This window comes from Pelobates fuscus, chromosome 8 (genome assembly GCF_036172605.1).
Source record: "Pelobates fuscus isolate aPelFus1 chromosome 8, aPelFus1.pri, whole genome shotgun sequence".
In the NCBI taxonomy this organism is placed as follows: domain Eukaryota; kingdom Metazoa; phylum Chordata; class Amphibia; order Anura; family Pelobatidae; genus Pelobates; species Pelobates fuscus.
The window spans coordinates 142,237,300-142,262,067 of record NC_086324.1 but is presented as its reverse complement, the minus strand read 5'-3'; the positions used below and the strand labels follow the sequence as shown (position 1 = coordinate 142,262,067).

General features: G+C 40.0%; 1 protein-coding gene across 3 annotated transcripts in view; it reads left to right on the top strand.

Moving 5' to 3' along the window:
• The window catches only part of LDAF1 (lipid droplet assembly factor 1), a 61,396-nt gene extending 51,660 nt beyond the window's left edge, over window positions 1-9,736 (top strand). For 2 of the 3 annotated variants that reach the window (XM_063428889.1, XM_063428888.1), the window contains exons 5-6: window positions 4,213-4,351; window positions 8,468-9,736. In XM_063428889.1, coding sequence (XP_063284959.1) covers window positions 4,213-4,351; window positions 8,468-8,561 — 233 coding nt within the window. In that variant the 3' untranslated portion in view covers window positions 8,562-9,736. Of the gene's footprint in view, window positions 1-4,212; window positions 4,356-8,467 lie in introns of those variants that run through there. The other variant, XM_063428890.1, reaches the window with a different exon arrangement.
• The last annotated feature ends 15,032 nt before the right edge of the window (window positions 9,737-24,768 follow it).

The window sequence follows — 24,768 nt, the reverse complement described above, 5'->3', positions numbered from 1 at the left end:
GTATGAGTATTTCATAATGATTATACCTTTATGAAATACTTGATCTCAATTTGCAAGGTGGGGGTGTGGTACAGTGTCTCTAAGTTTAAAAGAAAATGGATCGTCTCATGGGAAAAAAAAGGTTAACACAAGTTATTAAAAAAATCAATGTTTTACTCAATGGCATGGTTTCCAGAGAATAGTAAACAACGTACTCTTTTATTTTTAATTTTTTCATTAACTGATGTATTGCATCTGTGGCCATTTTTTAAAACCGTTCTGCTTCCTGATTTCACAGAATAGAGTTATAAAATGATGTGTCTCCACAAATTGGATATCGACGTGTTTTGTGCGAAAGAATGAAACTTGCTATATCTCCTAAATCATATTGAGCTATCATTATAATGGATCTTATGATCTTAAGTATTGAAATGGAATCTTTAAAAAATTTAAACTTTGAAGTTCAAATCTGCAAAGTGATAAATTCCCATATCCCACCTATCGCCGCACAGAAATTAACCCTATCACCACCTATTTTGTTAAATCTCAATACAGAAACCAGCTCAGCTCAAGCTGTAAATTAAAAAAACTAAAACCTATAAATGCATTGGTCATAAAACACAACTTTTCTATTTTTATAGGAAAGAAACCATCCCAAGGGAAGTACTTGATATTAAGTTTAAACTGCAAAAGTCACATGGCCGTGGACGAACTGGTCCTTTTTGTTTGTTTGTTTTTTGTTCTAAAGTAGCCTGATTTGTGTTCTCATTTTTTCTGGTGTTTTTTTCAACTACCGTATTTATCGGCGTATAACACGCCCCGGCGTATAACACGCACCTCATTTCCAGAAGGAAATTCCAGGAAATTTCCACCCCTCCCATAGTATTCCCCCCCCTCATCCCATAGTGTTCCCCCCCCTTTCCATAGTAATCCCCCCCCTCCCATAGTATTCTCTCCCCCCATAGTATTCTCCACCCCCCCTTTCCATAGTATTCTTCCCCCCCTCCCATACTATTCTCCACCCCCCATAGTGTGTGTCCCCCCCCCTCCCATAGTGTCCCCTAGTGCACTTTCCCTCTGTCCCATATTTACTTACCTATCTTGAAGCGTGGGCCGGCTTCACAGCGCGCACCGCGGAACTGGAACTTAAATTTCAGGTTCCGGTTTCCGGCGGGACTGAAAGGAAGTGTGCACACAATAGTGTGCACACTTCCTTTCAGTCCCGCCGGAAACCGGAACCTGAAATTTAAGTTCCAGTACCGGCGGGACTGAAAGGAAGTGTGCACACAATAGTGTGCACACTTCCTTTCAGTCCCGCCGGAAACCGGAACCTGAAATTTAAGTTCCAGTTCCGCGGTGCGCGCTGTGAAGCCGGCCCACGCTTCAAGACAGGTAAGTAAATGTGGGATATCGGCGTATAACACGCACCCATGATTTTCTCCCTATTTTCAGGGAGAAAAAGTGCGTGTTATACGCCGATAAATACGGTAATTCACTGGAAACACCATCTAGTATTACAGCCATTCAAAAGGAAGACCATTAAAAAAAAAAAAAAAATTCTATAGTTTTAGGAAATGAACTTGTATTCTCGACACTACAGTGTTAACATATTTTACGTGGGCGTCTGCCCTTACCCCTGTTGAAAAGGGTTAACACTTATCCCCTTCTCTGGGTTGACAATCACAAGCATTGGGAGGCTATTGCTCATGCGCAGCAAAACGTAGTGTTGTGCCAATCAGCATCTCCTTATAGAGATACATTGAATCAATGCATCTCTATGAGGAACGTTCGGCGCCTCCATGCAGAGTGTGGAGACGCTGAACATCAGTGTTGCACATTGTGCAGCACTGACCCAAGAAGCTCCTCTAGTGGTCATCTGACTAGAGGTATTACTAGGCAATAATGTAAACACTGCATTTTCATGGGAAAAGGCAGTGTTAACATTAAAATGCCTGCTAGAACATGCTATGCACACCAGAACAACTACATTAAGCTCTTGTTCTGGTGTCTATAGTATCCCTGTAAATGATAATAAAACAGAAATGCAACAAATGATCTTTTATATTGTTTTTCTTTATTTTTGTCTAGCTGTACGAAAATGCATAGCTAAAAATAATCTTCATTATTTGTTTTAGAACTTGTCCAATGACAGATGTCCACTGAAATAATTAGCTTAACTACACGGATTAAACAAACTCTATATACTGCATAAGCTCTCATCATAATTTAGTAATTACAGTCATGCAAATTGGAATAGAAAAAAAATCCATATTTGCTCTCTTAATGTTCTTTCAGAGGTTTCCATTGCTAACCATCTGTCAGTGAAGAAATGAAATAATGTGCCATATGTGTGGATATATCACCTCTCCCTGTAATATGCACATCTCCCCAATTTGGTTTTTGGAGCTGCTCTCTAGAAGGGTAGACACGTGGGTTCTTCTGGGATATCTAATGTGGCAATACACTTATTTCCTTACTGACTAGCTTTGTGGAGGCTATATCATCTGTTTAAATGACAAAAAGGCTAGACGCATACGAACAAAAGTGAAAAAGTATTGCAGAACAACAATTCTGCCAACACATTGAGCTTTCCTCCAATCCCGAATACTACTTGCTGACCCCAGAGCATGCACTACTACTTTACTGCATTAAATATGAATGGAAACCGTGATATTATATCCATCTATCTATCGATATATTTAGATATAGATAGATAGATATATAATACATTTTTTATATCATTCTATATGTTATTTTAACTGTTTTTAAATTGCAGTATATTGCCCTAAATTAAATAAGAAAAGTGTTACTTTCATCGTTGTCCTAGAAATGTATCTAGAATTTCACATGCAATTCAGCTTGGCTTACAGTAAAACATTTGTAGCAAAAAGGACAACTACGCACTGTGCTATGCCCGAGTATGATTGACACATGCCGAAAAATTTTCGGCATTCTGAAGCGGTGACCTTAAAGGCTCAATTTGTGATTCGAAACATTGCTGTACCTTTCTGTTACATAACGTCTGCCTTCAGACACTACCTTGTGTGCCCAGGCTGTGTCCTTCAAATCTGGATTTCTAGGTATTTGCCTTCCCTTTCTGGAGGCACCAGAGTGTAGGTGCCCACCTTAGATTTGGCATGTGCGTTCTCACCTCGTCTTTTCTGCACTACAATGAGTGAGTAACCGAGCATTGCCAAGGTGCTGCCACCTGGTGGTAGATTATTTCTCCCATTCAGTATACTGCACTATTGATCACATTAACCTCTTTTCAGGAAAGGTTAAAAAGACATGTACTTTATCCCTTGGTTAATTTTTCACTTGTCACATAGGATAAGGGACCCGCTCTACGAGCTGCTATCAATTTGTACCCAGTCCATTTCTCCTTTGGATATTTCGGCTTCTTGGCAGACAGACCGAGTACAGTGTACTTTCTATCATGCAGAGTTGTTTATAGACATTTAGAGTGACCCTTCAAGAAATGTATAAATGGCAATATGTGCCCAAAATGATTCCTTTGCCTTATTTCAAATAAATCCCATGTTTCCAATAATGTTATCATTCTCATTTATATTTGTTTTCGTGTACACGAAGAGCTGTATCGTAAACGAGTTTATGAAATTCATTCAGATTCAGAGCAATATGTTCGTAGAATTATCTGGGGATCATGTATCAAGCAAATTCTCCTGAAAGGAGGAAAACATGATTGTTTTTAGTTTATATAATATTACATAATATCGAATCCTTGTCCTCAATAGGAGAAGCAGATGCCTTATTTTCCCCATGCCTTCCTCCTCCGTTTATTTACCCCCATTCAGTCTCTTTGCAACCAGCATCCTTTACAAACACACAGAAAGTCATGCACTGAATTTATTTTATTTTGTTTCTTGGTCACTTAGAGTAAACTGTTGAATATTTATTTTTTTTGTTCTGGAGGAAAAAAAAATACGCTTTGGCTTAATTGTTTTTTATTATTTTATTTTTTTATAGTTTTACTGTGAATACAAGGCTATTGATGTTTTCTTTTCTTTTTTTGGCTTCTATTACAATTCTGTAGTTTATGCTTGTTTGACCAGGAGCAAGAGAAATAACACCAGGGATATCATTTTCTTTCATTCTCAATGAAAATGAGCTCCATTGCACAATCAAAGGGTTATGAAATGACAGGCAAAAGTGTATTGGTTATGTTTAAAATATTTTGCGTGTTTGAATGACTCTAGTTTCATTCCTTTCCAGGTGTTATAATCATTGTGGGTGGCCTTATGTTGCTGTGTGTTCTCTGTGGCATCATAGTCCTATCGTTCGGCATTTCGGGTGTTCTAAGTGTTTGCTACATTGCCGTTTCCAGTATTTTGAACTATTTGCACACGTCCAGGTAAGTGTCTTCACATAGTAGACATTGGGGGGCATTTATAACAAGCAATCTTGGGTCACCCCGGTAACCAATAGGATGCTTCCTCCGATTGATTACATCTTTCCCATAGTATCTATTTATTTGGTTTGTTATATCATTGGATGGCGGTGGTGTTCTAATTATGTATAAAGCCATAATAGTCTTGTATGAGACGTTTTGTATTGAGTTTTTCTTTGGGGGATTAGTTCATTGAATGTGTGATAGTAAAATAAGTAATGCATGAACGGATTAAATCACCATTTCTTACAATAACAAAAAACAAATAAATGCACAATCTTCTATGTAAAACTGCTTCTATTTTGGGTAAGCGAGAGTAGTTTGCATTTGCAATCCTCTGAGTGCTATCTATAAGATTAACACGTTTAGATTTATCTTGATATTAATGACGTCCAAACGCATACTAATGAGAGAAGAGATTTATTTCCCCAAACTGATTATCCAGTGTATGTTCCAGCAGTGAAAAAGCAAACCAGTAGGCCTTGCACAGGAGTGTTCTTACAATAGAGAATACATGTCTTTGTTCTATTCAAAAAGCTGGCTCCTTTTTCTCATCTCACTCTATTCTCATATGTAATAAATGTTTATTTTTTTATTTTATTTTTTGTTTGTTTTTTTTTAAACTCAATTTAAACAAAGGTAAATAGAATCCTGGGCACCACTTGTTTGCAGCATGTAAATTGTTTAGCATAGAAGTATACAAAGCCTCTGCGTTTTGGGAGCACATTGCTGGACTATTTGTCCTCTGTGAGGAGTGGGAGTGGTATAATGGCAGTCTAATTGTTATTAAAGGATTACTCCACACTTTAAAAACGAACACCCCCACCCCCTCACAAACACCATTTAGTAGATATACCCACAATGAATACATGCATGCATATTTGTATGCATATATTTATTGGGGGTATAGTCCAAAGGTTCTAATGACTGCAGCCTTTGTAAGCCCTCCTCTTTTTCTCATTATTCCTATGCTTGTCCTTCTCTGACCAATTCCTGTGTTCATTGAAATTTTTCTCACAATACCCACCCCTCGTCCTGTCATTTAGAGTAGGGCGCCGGCGAATTCACAGAATTTCGTCCTAAAAGTATATTAAAAGTGTGTCCATTCGTGTTACGACAAACTAAGTGCATTTTTGTTTTTGGTTCAGAATTTCATCAGTGTTTTTAAAGAAATGTATATGCAATTGGAAAATCTCCACAAGAATACAATGGTGTACACGTGTTCTATAACCCAACTTTGCAACTGCTTTATAACCAGGGACAGTCCCTATTTTGAGACCAAATCTCTCTGTCCCTCTTTTCTATCTTAAGGTCCCTCTTTTCTAGGAGCTCCATATTGTTGGTGTCTGTTGGAATATATGACAGAGCTCCACAGCAATAATACTCCCAGTAATGTGACTTTAAAGTACAATAAATTTGTTTAGAGATCCGTCTCTGTAAATAAGATGCACTGTTCTTATTGTAAATTACATTTTATTTAAATAAATGATTAGTAAGTCTCCTAAAATTTCTCAGGATAGCCCTGGTCCTGCCACCCACTACTCACACCCTAACATGCAAGTTTCTTCTTTGTCTATTTAAAATGTTGAGAGGTGTGAATTTATCCAGAACTGTTCTTATAGCACATGAGTTGATGATAATTTACTGTTCTGTGCCAGACTTCAGTGTCCTTATTTGTAAAGGGATACTGTCGTGCCAGGAATACAAAACCCATGATTTACTTACCTGATCCTAGCACTGATGTCCCTCAGTGCTGGGTCGAAGCTCCGTCCCCACCTCCGCCCTGTGGCGAGCGTAGTCGAATGTGCATGCACATCCATTGCCGCACTCTCATTAGACCTCTCCATTGGAAACCATTGAATCAATGCTTTCCTATGGGGAAAAAAATCTGTCGCTGGAGATCCTCATGCAGAGGATGGAGACATCCAGCATCAGATAACGGACCAAAAGTCAGTTTCGATGCAGGAAGCCCTCTAGTGTTTTACATTGCAGCACTTTATGCAAATGGGACACAGCACCCAGACCAGTTCAATGAGCTGAAGTGATCTGGGTGTCTACAGTGTCCCTTTAACCGATTAATGCCACAATTTGATATTTTGGGCGAAACACTTTAAATGATAAGTCTTTTAGAAAAACTTTAAAAATGATCTATCTACATAAGCAGCTATTAAACTCTATGGGAAGTTTTGGACATAAATCATTTGAAAAGAATATCCAAAAATATTAAATCGAGGTCTAAGTAACACGCAATGAGTGGTAATTTCCCAGCCATTCTCAGTGCGAAGAGGCATAATTGTGTTCGTATCAAAGCAGCTAGTACACTTAGAATATTACACAGTGCTAGCATATTATTTATAATTGGATCGATGTTTCTTTCGAACAACCTACTGACCCATATTCTTAAAGTGAGATATTCATTATAGGTTTGTCTGTCAGCAGAGCGGTCGTATTAGTGTTCCGACCACTTTGTGAAAGCTGATACATATTATCCCGAGGTGTACAAGACAATGGAGTGGGTGAAGCCGAGACCGTATTTCTTGTTTCATTTGATTACTTTTTTCCTGTAATTCGCGTATAATCTCTATTATTCCTCTCTAATCTCCTCTGTGTTCATATTTCATCCTGAATGTTTATAACCGAACACCCACCTACCTGTGTTTCTAGGAGAGAGTCTTTTCTTCACAATTTCATTTGCAACATAAGAAACTGACAGACTGTATGATATTAGAAAATCAAAAGTACACACAGCATGATTTTTTTTATAGCACATAGGGGGCCCATTAATGCTATAGACACTGGCACACCACGACAACCTATCTGTATTCAGAGAAAACACAATGGCTTTCCCAAATTGAAGTGAGCTAAATCCTCAGTTCTATTTATTTTTACTCTGCAGGTGATCTTTGTACAGTGCAAGCGAGCATTAGCCTCCACAAAATCTTTTATGTCTTTTTTTTAACTTATATAATATTAGGAATCACAGATTCGAAGTATTACCATAATATCTCAGCTGTCTGGTTATTGTTGACATCTAGCATTTGTATAGCCATGAATCATCTTGAGGTTGCTTCTTTGTAACGTGGTGGTTTTCAGTGGTTAAATGTTGAGCGCACTCTGTCAACTTTGACTGAATTGCCCATGTGGTGGTGGACGAGCACTTATCGGGCAGATCTCTTTCTTGCCTCTGCAATAGTTTTACTGTAGTGGCTGCTAGCTATTAGAACAAATCGTGGTCGATCTGTCCCAGATACACATCCCAGAAAGACTGCATAGTATGCCACAAAGATTCTCACCCTGTGATACATGAAACCTTGGCAGTAGTTTAATTTTGGATATTAACCCTTACATGTCAAATTATATAATAGGATTTGCTTAGTTGTTTGTCCTGAAAGGGTGAATGGTATTTGACTAATTCTTCGCACAAGACTAGACAGAGAGGCTACTGGAAGAGAAAAATACATAACTTCAGGGTGCTCAGCAACAATAGCAGGTTATCCCCTCTTCCTCACTACGTTCTTACTGCTGAAGTTATAAGGGGAGATTTATCAAAGTTCGGTTTTACTGGCTGAGTCTAATGGAATTGAACCACATTTCCTTTGATGCGCATCGAGCAAGGAATATAAACCATGCCCGTAGGGGAGAATCTTATTGGGTATATTGGCTAAATTTTATGTAGAAAAACCACAGTAGTTGGTTAGCATTCCAGCCCTTAAAGGATGTGGAAAATATTGCAAGATCCCATAGTTTAACTTTCCACGGTTCCAAGAAAATTATAGGCTGAAAAGAGACATATGTCCATCAAGTTCAACCTATCTCACATCTGTTTTTGCTGTTGATCCAAAAGAAGGCAATTACCCTAGTTTGAAGCTCTTACAATTTTGCAACAAACTAGGAAATCAAATCTTCTTGACCCCATAATGGCAGTCAGATTTATCCTTGAATCAAGAAGCTGTTACCCCAGAAATTAAAATTCATATCCCTGAATATTATGTTTTCCATTCGCTGCTAAGGTTTATTATGTTTCTCCCAGTTTACTTATTCGACCTGAAACTAAACTAATATTCTGTACAAAATGTTTAGGTTGTCGGCAAAATATTCGGAACCATCAAAAGTTTTGGAACCAGGAGATGTTTCGGCTTCAAAACCTTCTAAGAACTTTTCTGATGAGGACTAAACTACATGGATAATGTTACTACTGCCTTTATGTTACTTCTTTATATGGTGGCACGTACTGTTACTTGAACAGATTTTTTGTATGCTTGTTTATCTTATTATTTATATTATTTAAAGTATGTTATTGTCTATAATCCCTTGTGATACTGAATGTAACTACTCGCTATCGGTGGGCAATGCTATCAAACCCAAAGTCTAATAACTCTAGTATTCTTTTTTTTTTGTTTTTGTTTTTTTATTATGTTGTCCATTTGCAAACCACACATGGCTGTGACCTTTTGCACCCATGCAGATGATTTCAGCTGAAATGAGATAAATTGACCATTTTTATAAACCCTTTAATGTACGGTTTTAAATTTACCTCTGTAATATTTCATTGCATTTTCTTACATCATATATTTACATTTATCATTAATATTTGGTGTTTTTCAGTTGAAGTTTGGAAACAAATTACTTTTTCTTTTTAAAAGCGCATAAGAACATAGAGGCAAACTACATGCTTAGTACCTCTCAATATTAATATATAAACTCTGTATTTTTACTGCCTTTGTATGGTTTAATAATGGTTCCGTCCTTTTTTGTGACCATTATCTGGTCTTTAATGCTTGTTACACTGGTCTTTTATTAATAGATTGGAGAAAGTGGGTTCCGTTAAGAATGTATATATTTTTTTTTATACTGCCAGCAGAAAATTAAAAAGTAAATGGACTACGCTATTAATTAGGATAGAGCAAGCCCCTCCCCCAAACATTTCTTCTAAATGTTTAAGGCAAAGTAGCCTTATTAAAAGAATGTAACAAAACAGTTAAAGAATGTATCTTTTATTACTTGCACACATATGTTAAACTTTATTTTTAACGTTTAAAGTGTGATGTAATATTAGCAGATGATACTGAGAGCTCCGAATTCTCAGTGAAAAATAATTGTGGTTACAGATTAGCTACGATGTATTCAATGCGCTTGGTTTCTGCAATGCTAGATCATCAAATGCTGTCTGAAGATGTGATTAAAACGATAAAGGGTAGAGCACTCTGATGTTCTGGGAAATAAAGGAGAAGCCATGGGACCTAATGGGTTACAGGGCAACTGTATCAAGAGTTAAACAAAACATGTAAGTGGGCAGGAAGAGCAACATGTAAATAAAGCGTTTTTACTGTAACTGCAAAAGAAGAAAAAAACGAGTGCTGCTTTATATAACATTCTGTTATTAAATAAAGTCTTCTGGAATTGATATAGTGTGTGTCTCTCTTCAATATGTGTACATATGTCCCATTGTACAGCGCTACAGAATCTGATGGCGCTACATAAATAATAAAATAATATATATATTTATATTTGTATATTTAACGTAAGCTTCCTTGTCTTTCTGGTATTGAATATGAATTCCACTCAAGTAACTGATCACTTATTTCTCCAACCTCTTATTTATTATTAGAACCTCTTCATAGAAACATAGAATGTGACGGCAGATAAGAACCATTCGCCCCATCTAGTCTGCCCAATTTTCTAAATGCATCCACTACCCTCTCAGTAAAGTAATACTTCCTCATATTATTTTTAAACCTTTGTCCCTCTAATTTAAGACTATGTCCTCTTGTTGTGGTAGTTTTTCTTCTTTTAAATATAGTCTCCTTCTTTACTGTGAAATCATATCCCCCCTGTCTCGTCTTTCCTCCAAGCTATACATGTTAAGATCTTTTAACCTTTCCTGGTAAGTTTTATCCTGCAATCCATGAACCAGCTATCTTCTGTTTAATAATTTTCAATGTGGGTTACCCCCTGTAATCTGTACAACCTGGTGGCTCCCTTTGATTTCAGGGTTTTGGGAGGGATACCCGCCTTTTCACCCCACTTTTCCGTTTGGGCTGAGAAAGGGGGTCTCCCAACTGAACCTGGAATCTACCTTTACATGAACCAGCTAAGTAGCCCTTCTCTGAACTCTCTCTAAAGTATCAATATCCTTCTGAAGATACGGTCTCCAGTACTGCGTACAATACTCCAAGTGAGGTCTCACCAGTGTTCTGCACAATGGCATGAGCACTTCCCTCTTTCTACTGCTAATACCTCTCCCTATACAACCAAGCATTCTGCTAGCATTTCCAGCTGCTCAATTGCATTGTCCGCCTACCTTTAAGTCATCTGAAATTATTCTGTTCCCATTTTCAATAAAAAAAAAAAATGCCATATGCATACTCTCTACCTACATTTCATCTACATCTACTTTCTCCATTTTTGCACCTGCACAGAAATTTGTGTATATGTCTCTGCCTTTAGTAAACCACCAGACTCCATTCCATCTCTTCCCCATCTTTACGTGTGTTTGCCATCCTGCCACTGCTTAATGGTAGAGATGTTGAATGTTTAAGACATAGGCTCACCATTACTATACACCTTTTGAGCTGGCTTTTCATGAAATAACCGTACTCATCTTCACTCCTTGAAGGCAGCTTTGATCATCTGAAGTAACTTCTCAAACCTTGGAGCGAAACCCAGGGGTAGACAGGTGTATGGAGATATTATCCATCAGATGACAAGTATCACAGCATGGATAAATTAAAGATCATACAAGTCAAGGCAGATCTTATAGAAGTTAAAATAGGCGAAGGCAGGCAGTCCGGTTCAGTCAGAATAAAAAGCTGAAACATCAGTACCGGCAGCAAAGTTTTAGATTAAGGAGCAAACTAGGTCAGAATATGAGAATTCAGTAGCCACTAAAAAAAATAACATTTAAGAGAATGATACTGATTGAACAGTCAGCGGAGTCAGAATATTGGACAAGTATCAGTTTCAGTCTCTAAAGTGAAAATTCAACGTGAATTTTAAATTGAAAGTAAAAAAAAAAAAGACGACCTGGAAACATTCTCCAAGTCAGCTATGCTTTGTTTGGCTACTTTAATCTTAAATTTGAAATTCACATTGGTTTCCCACTTTAGTAAATAACCCTGTACATTAAAAATGTGCTCAATGAGGATGCAGAGCGGAACGAGGCAATTAATGTAATTCATTTTTACTTTCTTACCCTATCCGTAGAAGAAAGGATCTAAGCAGTGATTAATTGGATGCATCTATCCACTGATAACCTCAAAGATATTCTATGAAACCTAGAATAAGAGACAAAGAATAACAGAATGATTAACCGAGATAGACCTCCAGTTAATATTCTTCAGAAGTTTCTAATGCTTGGCATTTAAAGTGTCCGTAATGCCTACGAATACAAAGGATTTATGATACCACGAAAGATGCTCACATACGTAAGTAGAAGTTATACGTGTCAGTTATGCATTATGGTGTGTGTTTTTTTTTTATTTTTATTCTTATTCAAGAAGCAGATAATGAGAGCTGCAGGGACTTCTCTGCTGGTCAACTAACTTCATTAAACTATTTTGGATACAAATTTAATCTGTGTAATTTCACATGAGTAGTACATCTGGAAGAGGAAGCAAGGAAGGTGATGAAAAACCAGTTCTAGAAGTTACTATAACGTGGTCGCAGGATCTACTGGTAGAGGGAATACTAACTGCAAAGATGGACTGGTTACTTGATGACTTGGAACCTCCTGCGAACATTGCCACCTTGAGGGTCAACTAGTGTAAAACATCTAAGCTTTATTAAAGGGCAGCATTAAAGATGATACAGTGGATAAAGTATTACTTCACTTGTACGTGAATGTTCAAACTCCCTATCTGATATGATTCATACACATCAGTAATTATTGATAGATATAGACATTCTAGAGATCATACAGTAGAGAAAAAGTTAGGTTAGCGCTAATAATATAGTGAACAGGCAGCGACCTTTTAGAGGGTACCCCTCTAACCCTCTATATAAGAGATACACAGTAAAGAGAAAGAAAGGTTGCGCCAAAAAAATAAAATAAATAAAAATAAGAATAAAAAATATAAAATAAGTTAAAATAAAATACAGAATAATGGGTAAGTTCCAATGAGTGTCAGGGGATAAGATGAGTATAGTCACTAATTCCGCTGTGTGACTTTATAAAAAATGGAATAACATATAACCTGGCACATAAAGAATATATATAGGTACACTAGTACTTTAAAAAATGGCGCCAAGATGACATCATTACTTGGTAGCCAATCAGAATCATACATTGTACATTAAAAATCAAATTTGAGATTGAAATTAAAACTTTATACAAAAGTATGTTTCTTTAATAGACTATATGTCTTATCCTTGTAGGTTAGATTATACTTAAAAACGAGGTTCCAAACCATAAATATAATAGATTTAAAAAGTGATGCGTCACGTGACTCGCACAGCACCTTGGGAAATGTAGTGCGCGAGTCACATGATCGGCGTCTAGGAGTGGGTAGAGATGGCTTATGAGGTAGTGCAGCCGTCCTATTGGTGGGCGGCATGCACTACTCTGAAAACGGAACGGAGAGCAGCACGTGACCCGCGGCCAATAGGAGAGTGGTGTGCGGGTCACGTGGTCGGCAGATCGGCGAAAGGGCGCATGGGAGATGTAGTTTAACCCCTTAAGGACACATGACGTGTGTGACACGTCATGATTCCCTTTTATTCCAGAAGTTTGGTCCTTAAGGGGTTAAAGCGCCCTTTCGTCAGAAAATGAATATTAACTAGCAATCTATGCTTAAATAACAAAAATAAGAGGATACGTAGAATTCATCATGTATATACATATAGATATGTTAGTATAAAAGGAGACAGAATAAATTAGTTAGTCAATAGGTAAATACAATATAGTATCAAGTTAAACATATCATATATATACATATAAAAGAGACTGAATATGATAGTATAGATAAGGGGAGCCAAATTAATTTGGAGCATTTGTATATAAAAAAATCATAAGGTGTGTAAATAGTCATTGGAATACATAAAATAATTTAAGATAGGGGCAGCCTATAGATCAGGGAGGTGAGAAATGGGGGGAGGCTATAGATCAGGGAGGTGAGACATGGGGGGGGCAGCCTGTAGATCAGGGAGGTGAGACATGGGGGCAGTCAATAGATCAGGGAGGTGAGACATGGGGGGGGGGTGCAGCCTATAGATCAGGGAGGTAAGACATGGGGGCAGCCTATAGATCAGGGAGGTGAGACATGGGGGGCAGCCTATAGATCAGGGAGGTGAGACATGGGGGGGGGGCAGCCTGTAGATCAGGGAGGTGAGACATGGGGGGCAGCCAATAGATCAGGGAGGTGAGACATGGGGGGCAGCCTATAGATCAGGGAGGTGAGACATGGGGGCAGCCTATAGATCAGGGAGGGGAGACATGGGGTGGGCAGCCTATAGATCAGGGAGGTGAGACATAGGGTGGGCAGTCTATAGATCAGGGAGGTGAGACATGGGGGGCAGCCTATAGATCAGGGAGGTGAGACATGGTCAGGGCAGGTTATAGATCAGGGAGGTAAGACATGGGGGGCAGCCTATAGATCAGGGAGGTGAGACATGGTTGGGGCAGGTTATAGATCAGGGGGGTAAGACATGGGGGGGCAGCCTATAGATCAGGGAGGTGAGACACGGGGGGCAGCCTATAGATCAGGGAGGTGAGACATAGGGGGGCAGCCTATAGATCAGGAAGGTGAGACATGGGGGCAGCCTATAGATCAGGAAGGTGAGACATGGGGGGCAGCCTATAGATCAGGGAGGTGAGACATGGGGGGGCAGTCTGTAGATCAGGGAGGTGAGACATGGGGGAGGCTATAGATCAGAGAAGTGAGACATGGGGTGGGCAGCCTATAGATCAGGGAAGTGAGGGAGGGGGGGGGGGGAGACAGACTATAGATCAGGGAAGTGAAGGAGGAGGGGGATTCAGCCTACAGGAAGGGTCAGCAAGGAGCAGGAAAGTAAAGTAAGAGAAGGAGCAGAAAGGAGAAGGAACAGAAATGAGTAGGAAGGGACATTAAGGGGCAGCAAGGAGCTGGAAAGGACAGCAAGGAGCACAAAAGGTAAAGTAGGAGAAGGAGCACAAAGGAACAGACATGAGCAGGAAGGGGCAGCAAGGAGCAGGAAGGGGCAGCAGGGAGCTGGAAGGGACAGCAAGGAGCAAAAAAGGTAAAGTAGAAGGAGCAGAAAGGGTCAGCAAGGAGCTGGAAAGGACAGCAAGGAGCAAGAAGGGACAGAAGGAGCACAACGTTGAAATAAAATGCAGTGTCTATGACAACCAATAAAATGTTGGTCATCCTTTAGCACTTTGTCCCAAGAAAAGCATACATTTCACTTTGAAAATGTACCCACTATGTCTTCCCCAAGCCGACACGCATGCACTTACCTACAGGGACTCAGTCAATACAGGAGAATTACTGTTTTCCTGCCACATTTATTACTACAAGTTTAGAAAAAGAAATTAAAAGCTTAACACCATCTGACAGAGTAAATGCCTAAAGATCAGAACAGCTAAAGGGAATTACATTTTATTAATTGTTAATGTATTTGTAATTGAAGTGGAAATAATGGCACATCAGAAAATTGCTTACTGAGAAAAAGGTCTAGCAATATATATTCAAGTCACTTATTTTCTCAACCTCTGGCAAACCACTAAATGTTGGCATAATCAGGATCCCATCCAAGCAATATTATAATTTTTAGTGTTTTGGGGCTGAAAGAGATGCAATGTTTGCTATTCCTCTGTTAATTGAAAAGAAATGTTACAAAAATGCTATGGAGGTGAGTCTTTTTCAATAACCTTACACCTTTTAATGGTACAAGATACACTTTCAAACAAACAATCAGCCAAAACGTGTTTCACTCCTTCCTGATCTTCTTCAGTCAACTGTGGATTAGTCCCAGGAATCTTCCATTTTTAAATGTCATATAGACCCTACCCGGGGGTCTCATGTGGATTGAAATGAACCAATCTAGTTAATTTTGGGATTTCCATCCCTTTTAATTATGAATGTACACATGTTGTCTATAACTACTTTTGGTTGGCGGCATTCCTACCTATTTTGCCATAATAATTAATTGGTGGTTAGTGGTAATTGATGGAGGCACGTCACACACCCCGCTGTTGGCGGAAGTGATGTTGCGGAACATACCACTCGCTGCATCCTCCGTGAGGTGAGGAGATAACTATTCCCCTATAATGTCATAGAGATAGGAAAAAAGCTTAAGGAATATAACTCTCTCCAGCATTAATCAACATACTGTACTAAAACCTATGTAAGGCTTGTAAGTAGTTATGGTGCTTGCAATATCCCTTTTGTTGCTGCTAAACACCTGAAAAATATTTTATTTATTAATAATATTTGTATTTAAAGTGTTTACTCATAATTAAACAATTAGATTTTTCAGTCACTTCTATGCAGTGACTGTAGATAAATAAAAGGCTGAGTTTGTACCAACTCAATTGTCGGCATGCTAGCCAGCTATCTACATTTGGAACTTTACAGAATATATATTTCTTAAATTTTAAGTTTCTTTTCCCTCTGTGTGAAAAGCAGCGGCAGTGACCTCCTAGGCGTATAATTTGTTTTTTTGCTTGCCTCGAGATATTCCAGAACACATAGCTTTCTCAATTTTCTCAGTATTCAAGACTGCAGAATTAAATAATGTAGTTTAGGAAGAGAGGGTTTGGGATTTATTTGAAAACAATACAATATAAAAGTCCTGTGAAATAAGATTGCAGAATCTCATAGAATTTAAAATCGGAACATCTTTAGAATATTTCTCCAATATATTCTTGTTTTCAAACTCATACTATGAGCATAATATAAGAGATAGAAAGAAAAAGGGGTGGCGCTAATTAAGAAATGTGCTAATAATATAGCATGCAGCAAAAAACACCTTAGTGTATAGTCACTAAAATACACTTACATATACAAATGGAAAAACAAAAGCAGGTGATTGCGCAGATTCTATATAGCTCCACAAATTTGTAGGACGCCCCTAGGCTCTGTAAATATAGAACGCCAATATAGGGTAGTATGCAAGACACATAATATTAAATTGAGAAGCTTGGAAAAACTCACAATTTGCTGAGCATTTATAAGTTTGCTCTAAACTATATAGGTAGGGTACATAGATGTACATAAATTGAGGCTAGGTCCCCCAAGAGGTGTTTGCAGTCCTCAGCCAGGTAGATCAGGAACCAGGTAGCCAGGTACAGGTGAAAAATAAATTTATTCACAATAAAATTCACTAAAAAGCACAACGCGTTTCGTCCCAATGTAGAGTGGCTTCCTCAGGTGCAAATTCAAATTTCAAATGAGAACATTTATATTTTTATAAGGCAAACAATTAAAAATTAATTACAGGTGTATGTAAAACAATCCCTCCCCTTATTGCCATATATGGAATATTTCCGGTCCCAATCTGTGTAATCCCGCCACCTCTAAGATGTCCACTGTCTCCACAAGCTCACACATTAATTTTTAATTGTTTGCCTTATAAAAATATAAATGTTCTCATTTGAAATTTGAATTTGCACATGAGGAAGACCCTCTACATTGGGTCGAAACGTGTTGTGCTTTTTAGTGTATTTTATTGTGAATACATTTATTTTTCACCTGTACCTGGCTACCTGGTTCCTGATCTACCTGGCTGAGGACTGCAAACACCTCCTGGGGGACTTAGCCTCAATTTATGTACATCTATGTACCCTACCTATATAGTTTAGAGCAAACTTATAAATGCTCAGCAAATTGTGAGTTTTTCCAAGCTTCTCAATTTAATATTATGTGTCTTGCATACTACCCTATATTGGCCTTCTATATTTACAGAACCTAGGGGCGTCCTACAAATTCATACTATGAGCAGCCCTTATTCCTTAAAAACAGGATGCTGTGCATACACACAACACTCCTCTTCTTAAAGAGGGAATTATCTTTTTTCAAATAAGGGGTCATCCGCCCTTATTGCATGGCTGTATCTCTCTTGATCTTTTTGTCAATCATTATTGGAGGATTATGTGCTTATATTTTGGATGGTGCCAAAGAGTCCTAACCCAACTTACAGGAATGGCAAATCCCACAAAGAGTGGTACTACATAGACATATTATCGGGCCTTAGAGTGTCCGGACTTAACCTAAAAAAGATAGAGACCAATTCAGTAACAGCCAGGGTCAGGAATATGGAAATATGGCTAAATGGAAAAAACAACCCGGGTCAAAATACCAAAAATACTCAAGGTCTGACACAAAGTAGGTCAGGATATCAGAAACACTCAAGGTCAGACACAAAGTAGGTCAGGATACCAGAAACACTCAAGGTCAGACACAAAGTAGGTCAGGATATCAGAAACACTCAAGGTCAGATATAAAGTAGGTCAGGATACCAGAAACACTCAAGTTCAGACACAAAGTAGGTTAGCATACCAGAAACACTCAAGGTCAGACACAAAGTAGGTCAGGATATCAGAAACACTCAAGGTCAGACACAAAGTAGGTCAGGGTATCAGAAACACTCAAGGTCAGATACAACGTAGGTCAGGATACCAGAAACACTCAAGGTCAGACACAAAGTAGGTCAGCATACAAGAAACACTCAAGGTCAGACACAAATAGGTCAGGATACAAGAAACACTCAAGGTCAGACACAAAGTAGGTCAGGAAATCAGAAACACTCAAGGTCAGATACAAAGTAGGTCAGGATACCAGAAAAACTCGAGGTCAGACACAAAGTAGGTCAAGATACCAGAAACATTTAAGGTCAGAAATAAGCTGGGTCAGTATACCAGAAAGACTCAAGGTCAGAAATACTTTAACATTTCTGTTGTTAAACACTATCTGTTACTCATATCTATTTATGATTGATTGTATATTTGACATAATTGTAACATTAGAAATATATAAATTGATTTAAAACCATGTAGAGTTGCGAATACAATTCAGATTTAGGGTGTCTCTCCATTTCTGCAAATAAAGAGGTAATTTACCTGTAATCAAGGCCAAGAGGGTCTCCTCACCACAGCTCTTTTCTGTCCCTAGGAGCAAGCCACTAGTAATTTTATTCTCCAGCAACCAATGCTTCTCATGAAGAGGTACTGAAACGAAAACTTCACTGTAAGGGCACCAATAATGCTTCTCATTGAGTGAGGACTTGAAGCAGGTCAAGTCAAGAAGACCACCCACTGCAATCAGACAGCCGGGGCATCCCAGAAGCTTTATAAAAGTGATGATTTCTCTTGATGTCTGCACATTTCTAAATTTAAAAAAAGGAGACATTCCGCTACCTCCTAAAACAAGCAAGCCAGCCAGCTTTAGTTCTCTAGAGCCCTGCAGTGTTCATTTAACACTTTTATTTCTTTTTTATTTCTTTTTTTTTTAATTCTTTATTTTAGACATGCAGTGTTAAGTAAAAACTTTTGCTATGACTTATAACAGGAGTTACAATAGTAATGGCAATGTGTTAACATATAAGTTCAAGATGGGCTGCACTTTTTTTTTTAAAGAAAAAAGAAAAACAAGCTTATTCACAGTGAGACAATACATGTGCTGTGAGGTAATAAGGACATGTAGTAACTGTAGTTACGCTTAATTATAGTTAGGTTTAGTTACTGTATAGTTTAGTCTATCGATGACACAAGTAATGCACATATACATACAGGTAAGTAAGTTTAGCTAGTTAAGTCGGTAGAGCGGCAACAGTAACTGTGGGTCAACTTAGTAGGTAGGTTTGGTCAGCCATGTCAGTACTGCTGCTGCAGCGTTTAAAGTGGTTTCACATTGTATACAGACTAGGTCGGTTCTGTCTTATAAGCAGCTTTAACTTCAATAGTAAAACCATTGTATAAACAGGCTTGGTCTGATATGTCATTAGAGCATCATTAAAGCATTACTATTACTCAAAGACTGTACGGTGCATTGTGGTAATGGTTGTTATCTGTCAGGCTATTCAATCTACCAGTAGCTACAATTACATGAATATGCGGAATAATAAACTGGAAACAGGATGGGCATCCTCCCTGCAGTTAAACCTTTAGGTTCTATTCTGAGATGAGTACTGGCATCATTTACCTTTTAACGTAGACCTGCATTGCTAGATTTGGCTATGTAACAGTATAGACTAAACTTCATAAGTCATGAACCTTGTACAACAGCACACGTTGAGAGAGCAAATATGTTAACTTGCTGTTTAAGATGAACAGGCTTAAATTGAGAACCACTGGGTGAGCAGCCTGTATTGATACATGTGTCCTTGTTAGACCTAGAGGGGAGGTAAAGGTATGGCTGCATGTTTCTTCTAAAAGTGTTCGTTCTTAGCTGGCATGTGTCGAGCTGTGATAGAGCCAGATCTGTGTCTGGATGTGGATTCCTCTGGTCTTGTGTAGATTGTTCAGACGATGTCGTTTGGAGGTTACTGTCCCTGGCAGGTTTAAAGAGCCTTTCGACATGGTGCCAGATGATGGGGAGATCCTCTAGTTGCCAAAGGATCGCCTTTTGGTCGTGGCAGGTCTGGTCTGTTTTCTCCCTCCTTGTTAGGAAGCCAGCCGATATAGGCGCTCGACGGTTATGACATGCATCAGTGGGCTCATGATGCCCCTCCGGTTCCTCTCACCGTCCGGGGGGGGCATGCGTTGCAGGCAGACCGTCTGGAGGCCCCCACTCCCTCCTCGGTTGGGTTCAGTGGTGGTCTTGTTGCTGTGTTCTCTGCGCAGTCGGTGTGGCTCCATATCGCCAGAGCGATATGTACCCTGTGAGCCTTGGGTGTTCGGCGCCCCTCAGTCTGCCTGGGTCTTTCCCAGTGTGGACCGGGATGACCCCCCCAGCCCAGAGGGGGGGAGAACAGGACCGGCAAGCTGTCATCAAGCTTGTGGCAGCGTGGGGTGGGGGCTGGCAGGGCAGCGGCCATCCACCCTGCTTCCCCCAGAGTAGGCCGCGGTCTCCAAAGTCTCTTGCTTCCCTTGGGGGTGTCCGAAACTCCCGATCTCAGAGACCGCTACCCTCCCCACCGCTGTGTGAGTTTTCCAGGCTCTGTGTGAGAGCAATGGGTTGCCCATTATGGCTTAAGGACCCGGTTCCTCCGGAGCCCCTCCGCCATGCGACCAGTCAGCATGGCGGTCCGGCCCCGCACCCCTATTTCTTTTTTATTTTAATGATGATATTACTTATTTGCAGGGCTGGCACCACCGTTAGGTGAACTAGACATTCGCCTAGGGTGCCGGCCTGCTGGGGGCGCCCACCACGATGTTTCCTGGTGGGCACCCTCTGTCTGGGGCCGCAGCACTGGGAGAGCGGTTCTTGAGCCACCCCAGTGCCGGGCCGTTCCCCAAGGTGCCCGAAGGTTGGGGTGCTGAGAGGATCCTTGTCACAGGGAGGCCAGGAGGTGGCCCAGAAGCTGTATTACACATAGTGTGTGTGTGTCAGTGAGTGTCTGCCTGTGTGTGTGTGTGTGTGTTTGTCAGTGAGTGAGTATGTATGTCAGTGAGTGTGTATGTGTGTGTATGTCTGTCAGTGAGTGAGTGTATGTCTGTCAGTGAGTGTGTGTTTGTGTGTCTGTCAGTAAGTGAGTGTATGTCTGTCTGTCAGCAAATGTCTGTGGGTGTGTCTGTCAGTGAGTGTCTGTGCCTACCAGTGAGTGTGTGTGTGTGTGTGTCTGTCTTGTGAGTGAGTGTATGTCTGTCAGTGAGTGTCTGTGTGTGTGTGTCTTTCAGTGAGTGAGTGTATGTCTGTCAGTTAGTGTCTGTGTGTGAGTCTATCTATCAGTGAGTAAGTGTATGTATGTCAGTGAGTGAGTGTGTGTGTGTGTGTGTGTGTCAGTAAGTAAGTGTTTGTGTGTCAGTGAGTGTGTGTGTCAGTCAGTGAGTGACATGAGGGGGTGGCAAAATGGATCTTTGCCTAGGGCGGTAGAAATCCCTGCACCGGCCCTGCTTAGCTGCTTCCTCTATCCTTCAAATGATCCAAAGCAAATTCTAACTATGGCTTTAGTAACTTGAGCAAATCCAGTGGAAAGAACTGAACTATTAATAAAAATATAATGAAAACTTGCAAAATGACTTGCATTTCTTATATTTTAGAGGCATCAAGTATGTAAGGCTTTATTCTTCACAAAATAATTCAGGCTCAGAATGAATGGCAACTATCCCACTGTCCAAGGTACTGAAATGAAAAGTGTAAGATGAATATGTTGATTATGAGTTAATTGGTTACCTGGGAGAGAGGCTTTAGACAGCAATATAAAACATTTGGCTTAAGGGGACACTATAGGCATCCAGACCACTTCTGCTCTGAGTACAATGTCCCATGTCCCTTAACCCTACAGGGGTAATTATTGCAGTTTCTCAGAAACTGCAATAATTACCTCTCAAGGTTAACTCCTCCTCTAGTGGCTGTCTATCAGACAGCCACTGAAGGGACTTCCGGGTGGTTAGGCGACCAAAAGCTGTGCATGTTGAAATCCACAGTCAATCAAATCCTCATGGGAAAGCATTGAAACAATGTTTTTTTATAGTGAATCCTAATGCGAGCACATCACTTGCCGCACAAGCGCATTAGGTCCCACTGCCGGATGACGGCAGGGGAGGAGTGTAAACGAAGCCTGGCCCAGCACCGAGGGACATCAATGCTGGATTCAGGTAAGTGACTGAAGGGATTTTAACCCGATCAGCTCAGTGGGAGGGCTGGAGCGAGGGAGGGGGGGGCACTGTAAGATCCTATAGTACCAGGAAAAGGACTTTATTTTTCCTGGCACTATAGAATCCCTTTAAACTCAGAGAGATATGGTAAGTGGTTTATCCACTAAACACTAAGTGGCATCGAATTAAAAATTAAATGTAAAATTTAGTCTGAAACAGCCAAATTGGAAAAGCTTTTAAACTGAGCCCATTTTGACAAATCTTGCAATACTTTTTTTATCTGTAATTTAGTGTTAAGTGTATAAACCTCAATGTAGTATGGGATATTTAAAATGAGATTTTCCAAACCTAGGCGAAAGGAACAAAAAAGCCTCAAAATATTTTGCTTTCAAACCGTTTTCTGAACTAATTCACAGTTTGTTTAATCACTTACTTTGTTTGAATGCTCTGTGAATTCACATTTGTTTAAGCACCAAGTTTCCGTAACGAGTCCAGCATTGAATTCACCGATGAGTTTAATATACCGCATATCGTGTTAACCGGAATTGGAATTGCGCAAGACCTCAGAATGCTTAGATTCCAAGTTAACCCTTTATAGGGTTATAGTATTTTATTGACCCTTTGTGCATAGTTTCTATTGTGAGAATAATTTATAATTTTCTTTACATTTAATTAAAGCAGCTTTGTTTTATAATCATAGCGGTGCAGGATCTTATAGCCCTTCTTTGTTAAGGATGACTAAGGCTGGGTCAGATTGTTAATTAGCTTCCTGAGTTAAGCTGCATCAGAGATTAGTATTGCGATCTAACAGTGGCATAATTATCGTGATGTATCTGCAAGTTAGGGATTCTACTTAAAGGAACACTATTAGCACTGTAGTGTTTATGGTACCAGAAAAGCATTGGCACACCCCATTGTAAGGAGTCAAAGCATTTTGCAATGGTCTGAATTCTTATCTAGGTCTGCCACTTGAAGTTTCCCATCTTCACTATCTCAACCAAAGAGCCGGAAGCTCCTACGTAGGAGCTTGCATTAGCTCTCCTTAACTAAGCCCTGCAGTGCATGGCTAGCTTATAGGCTGAGAGTGTTGTTAAACCCTGCAATGCTGGACTTAGCTCAGACTGAGCTTCTTACTCTGTGGCTGAAGTAGTTTAGATGGGGAGCAGCACCTGTTGGACCCAAGGTTAAATGTCATATTGTTCTAATATTTTCTAACTGCTTACTGTCAGGATCCCGCGGGCGGCTGCGAGGGGAGGCTTCAGTTCACTCGCGGCACTCACCCTCCAGCCGTCCGCGGTCCCCTTCACGGCGTATGCTCGGCGGGCGGCATTCTCCCAGCCTCGGATGCCGCCCGCGTCTTCCTGTCCGTCCCCCAGCGGCAGCATGCATGACGCTGCACGCTGGGAGACCGCCCAGTTTTATAAATGCCGGGGTCAGCCACCTGACCCGGCGTTAAAGGCACAGTGCCTCAATCACAGTGGGAGGTATAGATATCTCCCACGTGTGATTGTTAATTCTGATTGGAAATTATCCAATCAGAATTAATCAATAGGTTTAAATACTTACCTTTCCTGTCTCTCTCTGCCCTGTTGTGGTCTTTGCTTGCTAGTATTGCTACTGAACTTGTGTTTCTCTCTGGTTACGTACTCTCTGGCTTGTTATACTGACTTTGCGTCTTTCTCCTACCCTTTGACCTCGGCTTGTCTCTCGTTATTCTGTCTTCTGGTTCTCCTTACTCGGCTTGTTTCCTGACTATTCTTTGTGTGCTTAGCCCAGACACTCTAAGGTCCGGTACTGCACCTTTTCTGTGTGTGTGTGTGTTAGCGTGTTTGGTTCCCAGAATCGTGACACTTACAATGGGGGCACTAGAGCATTTCTGGAACTATAACCACCACAGCACACTGTTACGATCATGATGCTTAGTGTGTCCCTTTAAATTCAGTTGTTTTCTCAATTCTACAGATTTATAGCAAGTCCACCCTTAGGCAGAGGCAAGTTGGGCTCCTGCTGAGAGTCTCACATATTTAGGATCATTGTTTTTTTGTTTTTTTCCATTTGCTACAGGATGGATTAAGAGATGTGTGAAGTTTCTCTAGACAGATGCCTCTCACCGTGGCTGCCCCCTTGTGGCACAGCACACCTGGAAATCTATTTGCAACTATGCCGAGTTATGAGAGCCTGCTGTTATGACAATTATTCCCACAATCTTTCACTAAATAATATTCTGTCATGAGGACCCTGGCACTGATACACAGTGTAATTATGTTTAAGTCAACAACGTCTTATGTCCAGGTGTACCCTTAAACATTTGGGATGTTTCATACTTTTGAGATGCTCTGGACCATACTCCTAACTTAACACTACCCAGGGGTAGTACCTAAGCCCAAATATTAACAAGGAATTCCAGAGATATACACACTGTAACCCTAAATGGGGGTTATAGCAGGGTACCTTTATTCATACCATTAAAGAGAAATTATTGTGCCAGAAAATGTTTTTCTGGCACTATGGCTCCCTTCTCCATTGTCTACCTCAGTCCTGCGCCGATCTGTCACTTACCTCGGTCCCGTGCTGATGTCCCTCGGCGGTGGCTTGGGTCCACCTTCGTTTGTCCTAATGCGCATGCCATGTATATTATGTTTACCATGGGACGTTATCATTATTGTATAATGCTTTCCTATGCAGTTTTGGGTGATGCTGGACATCCCAT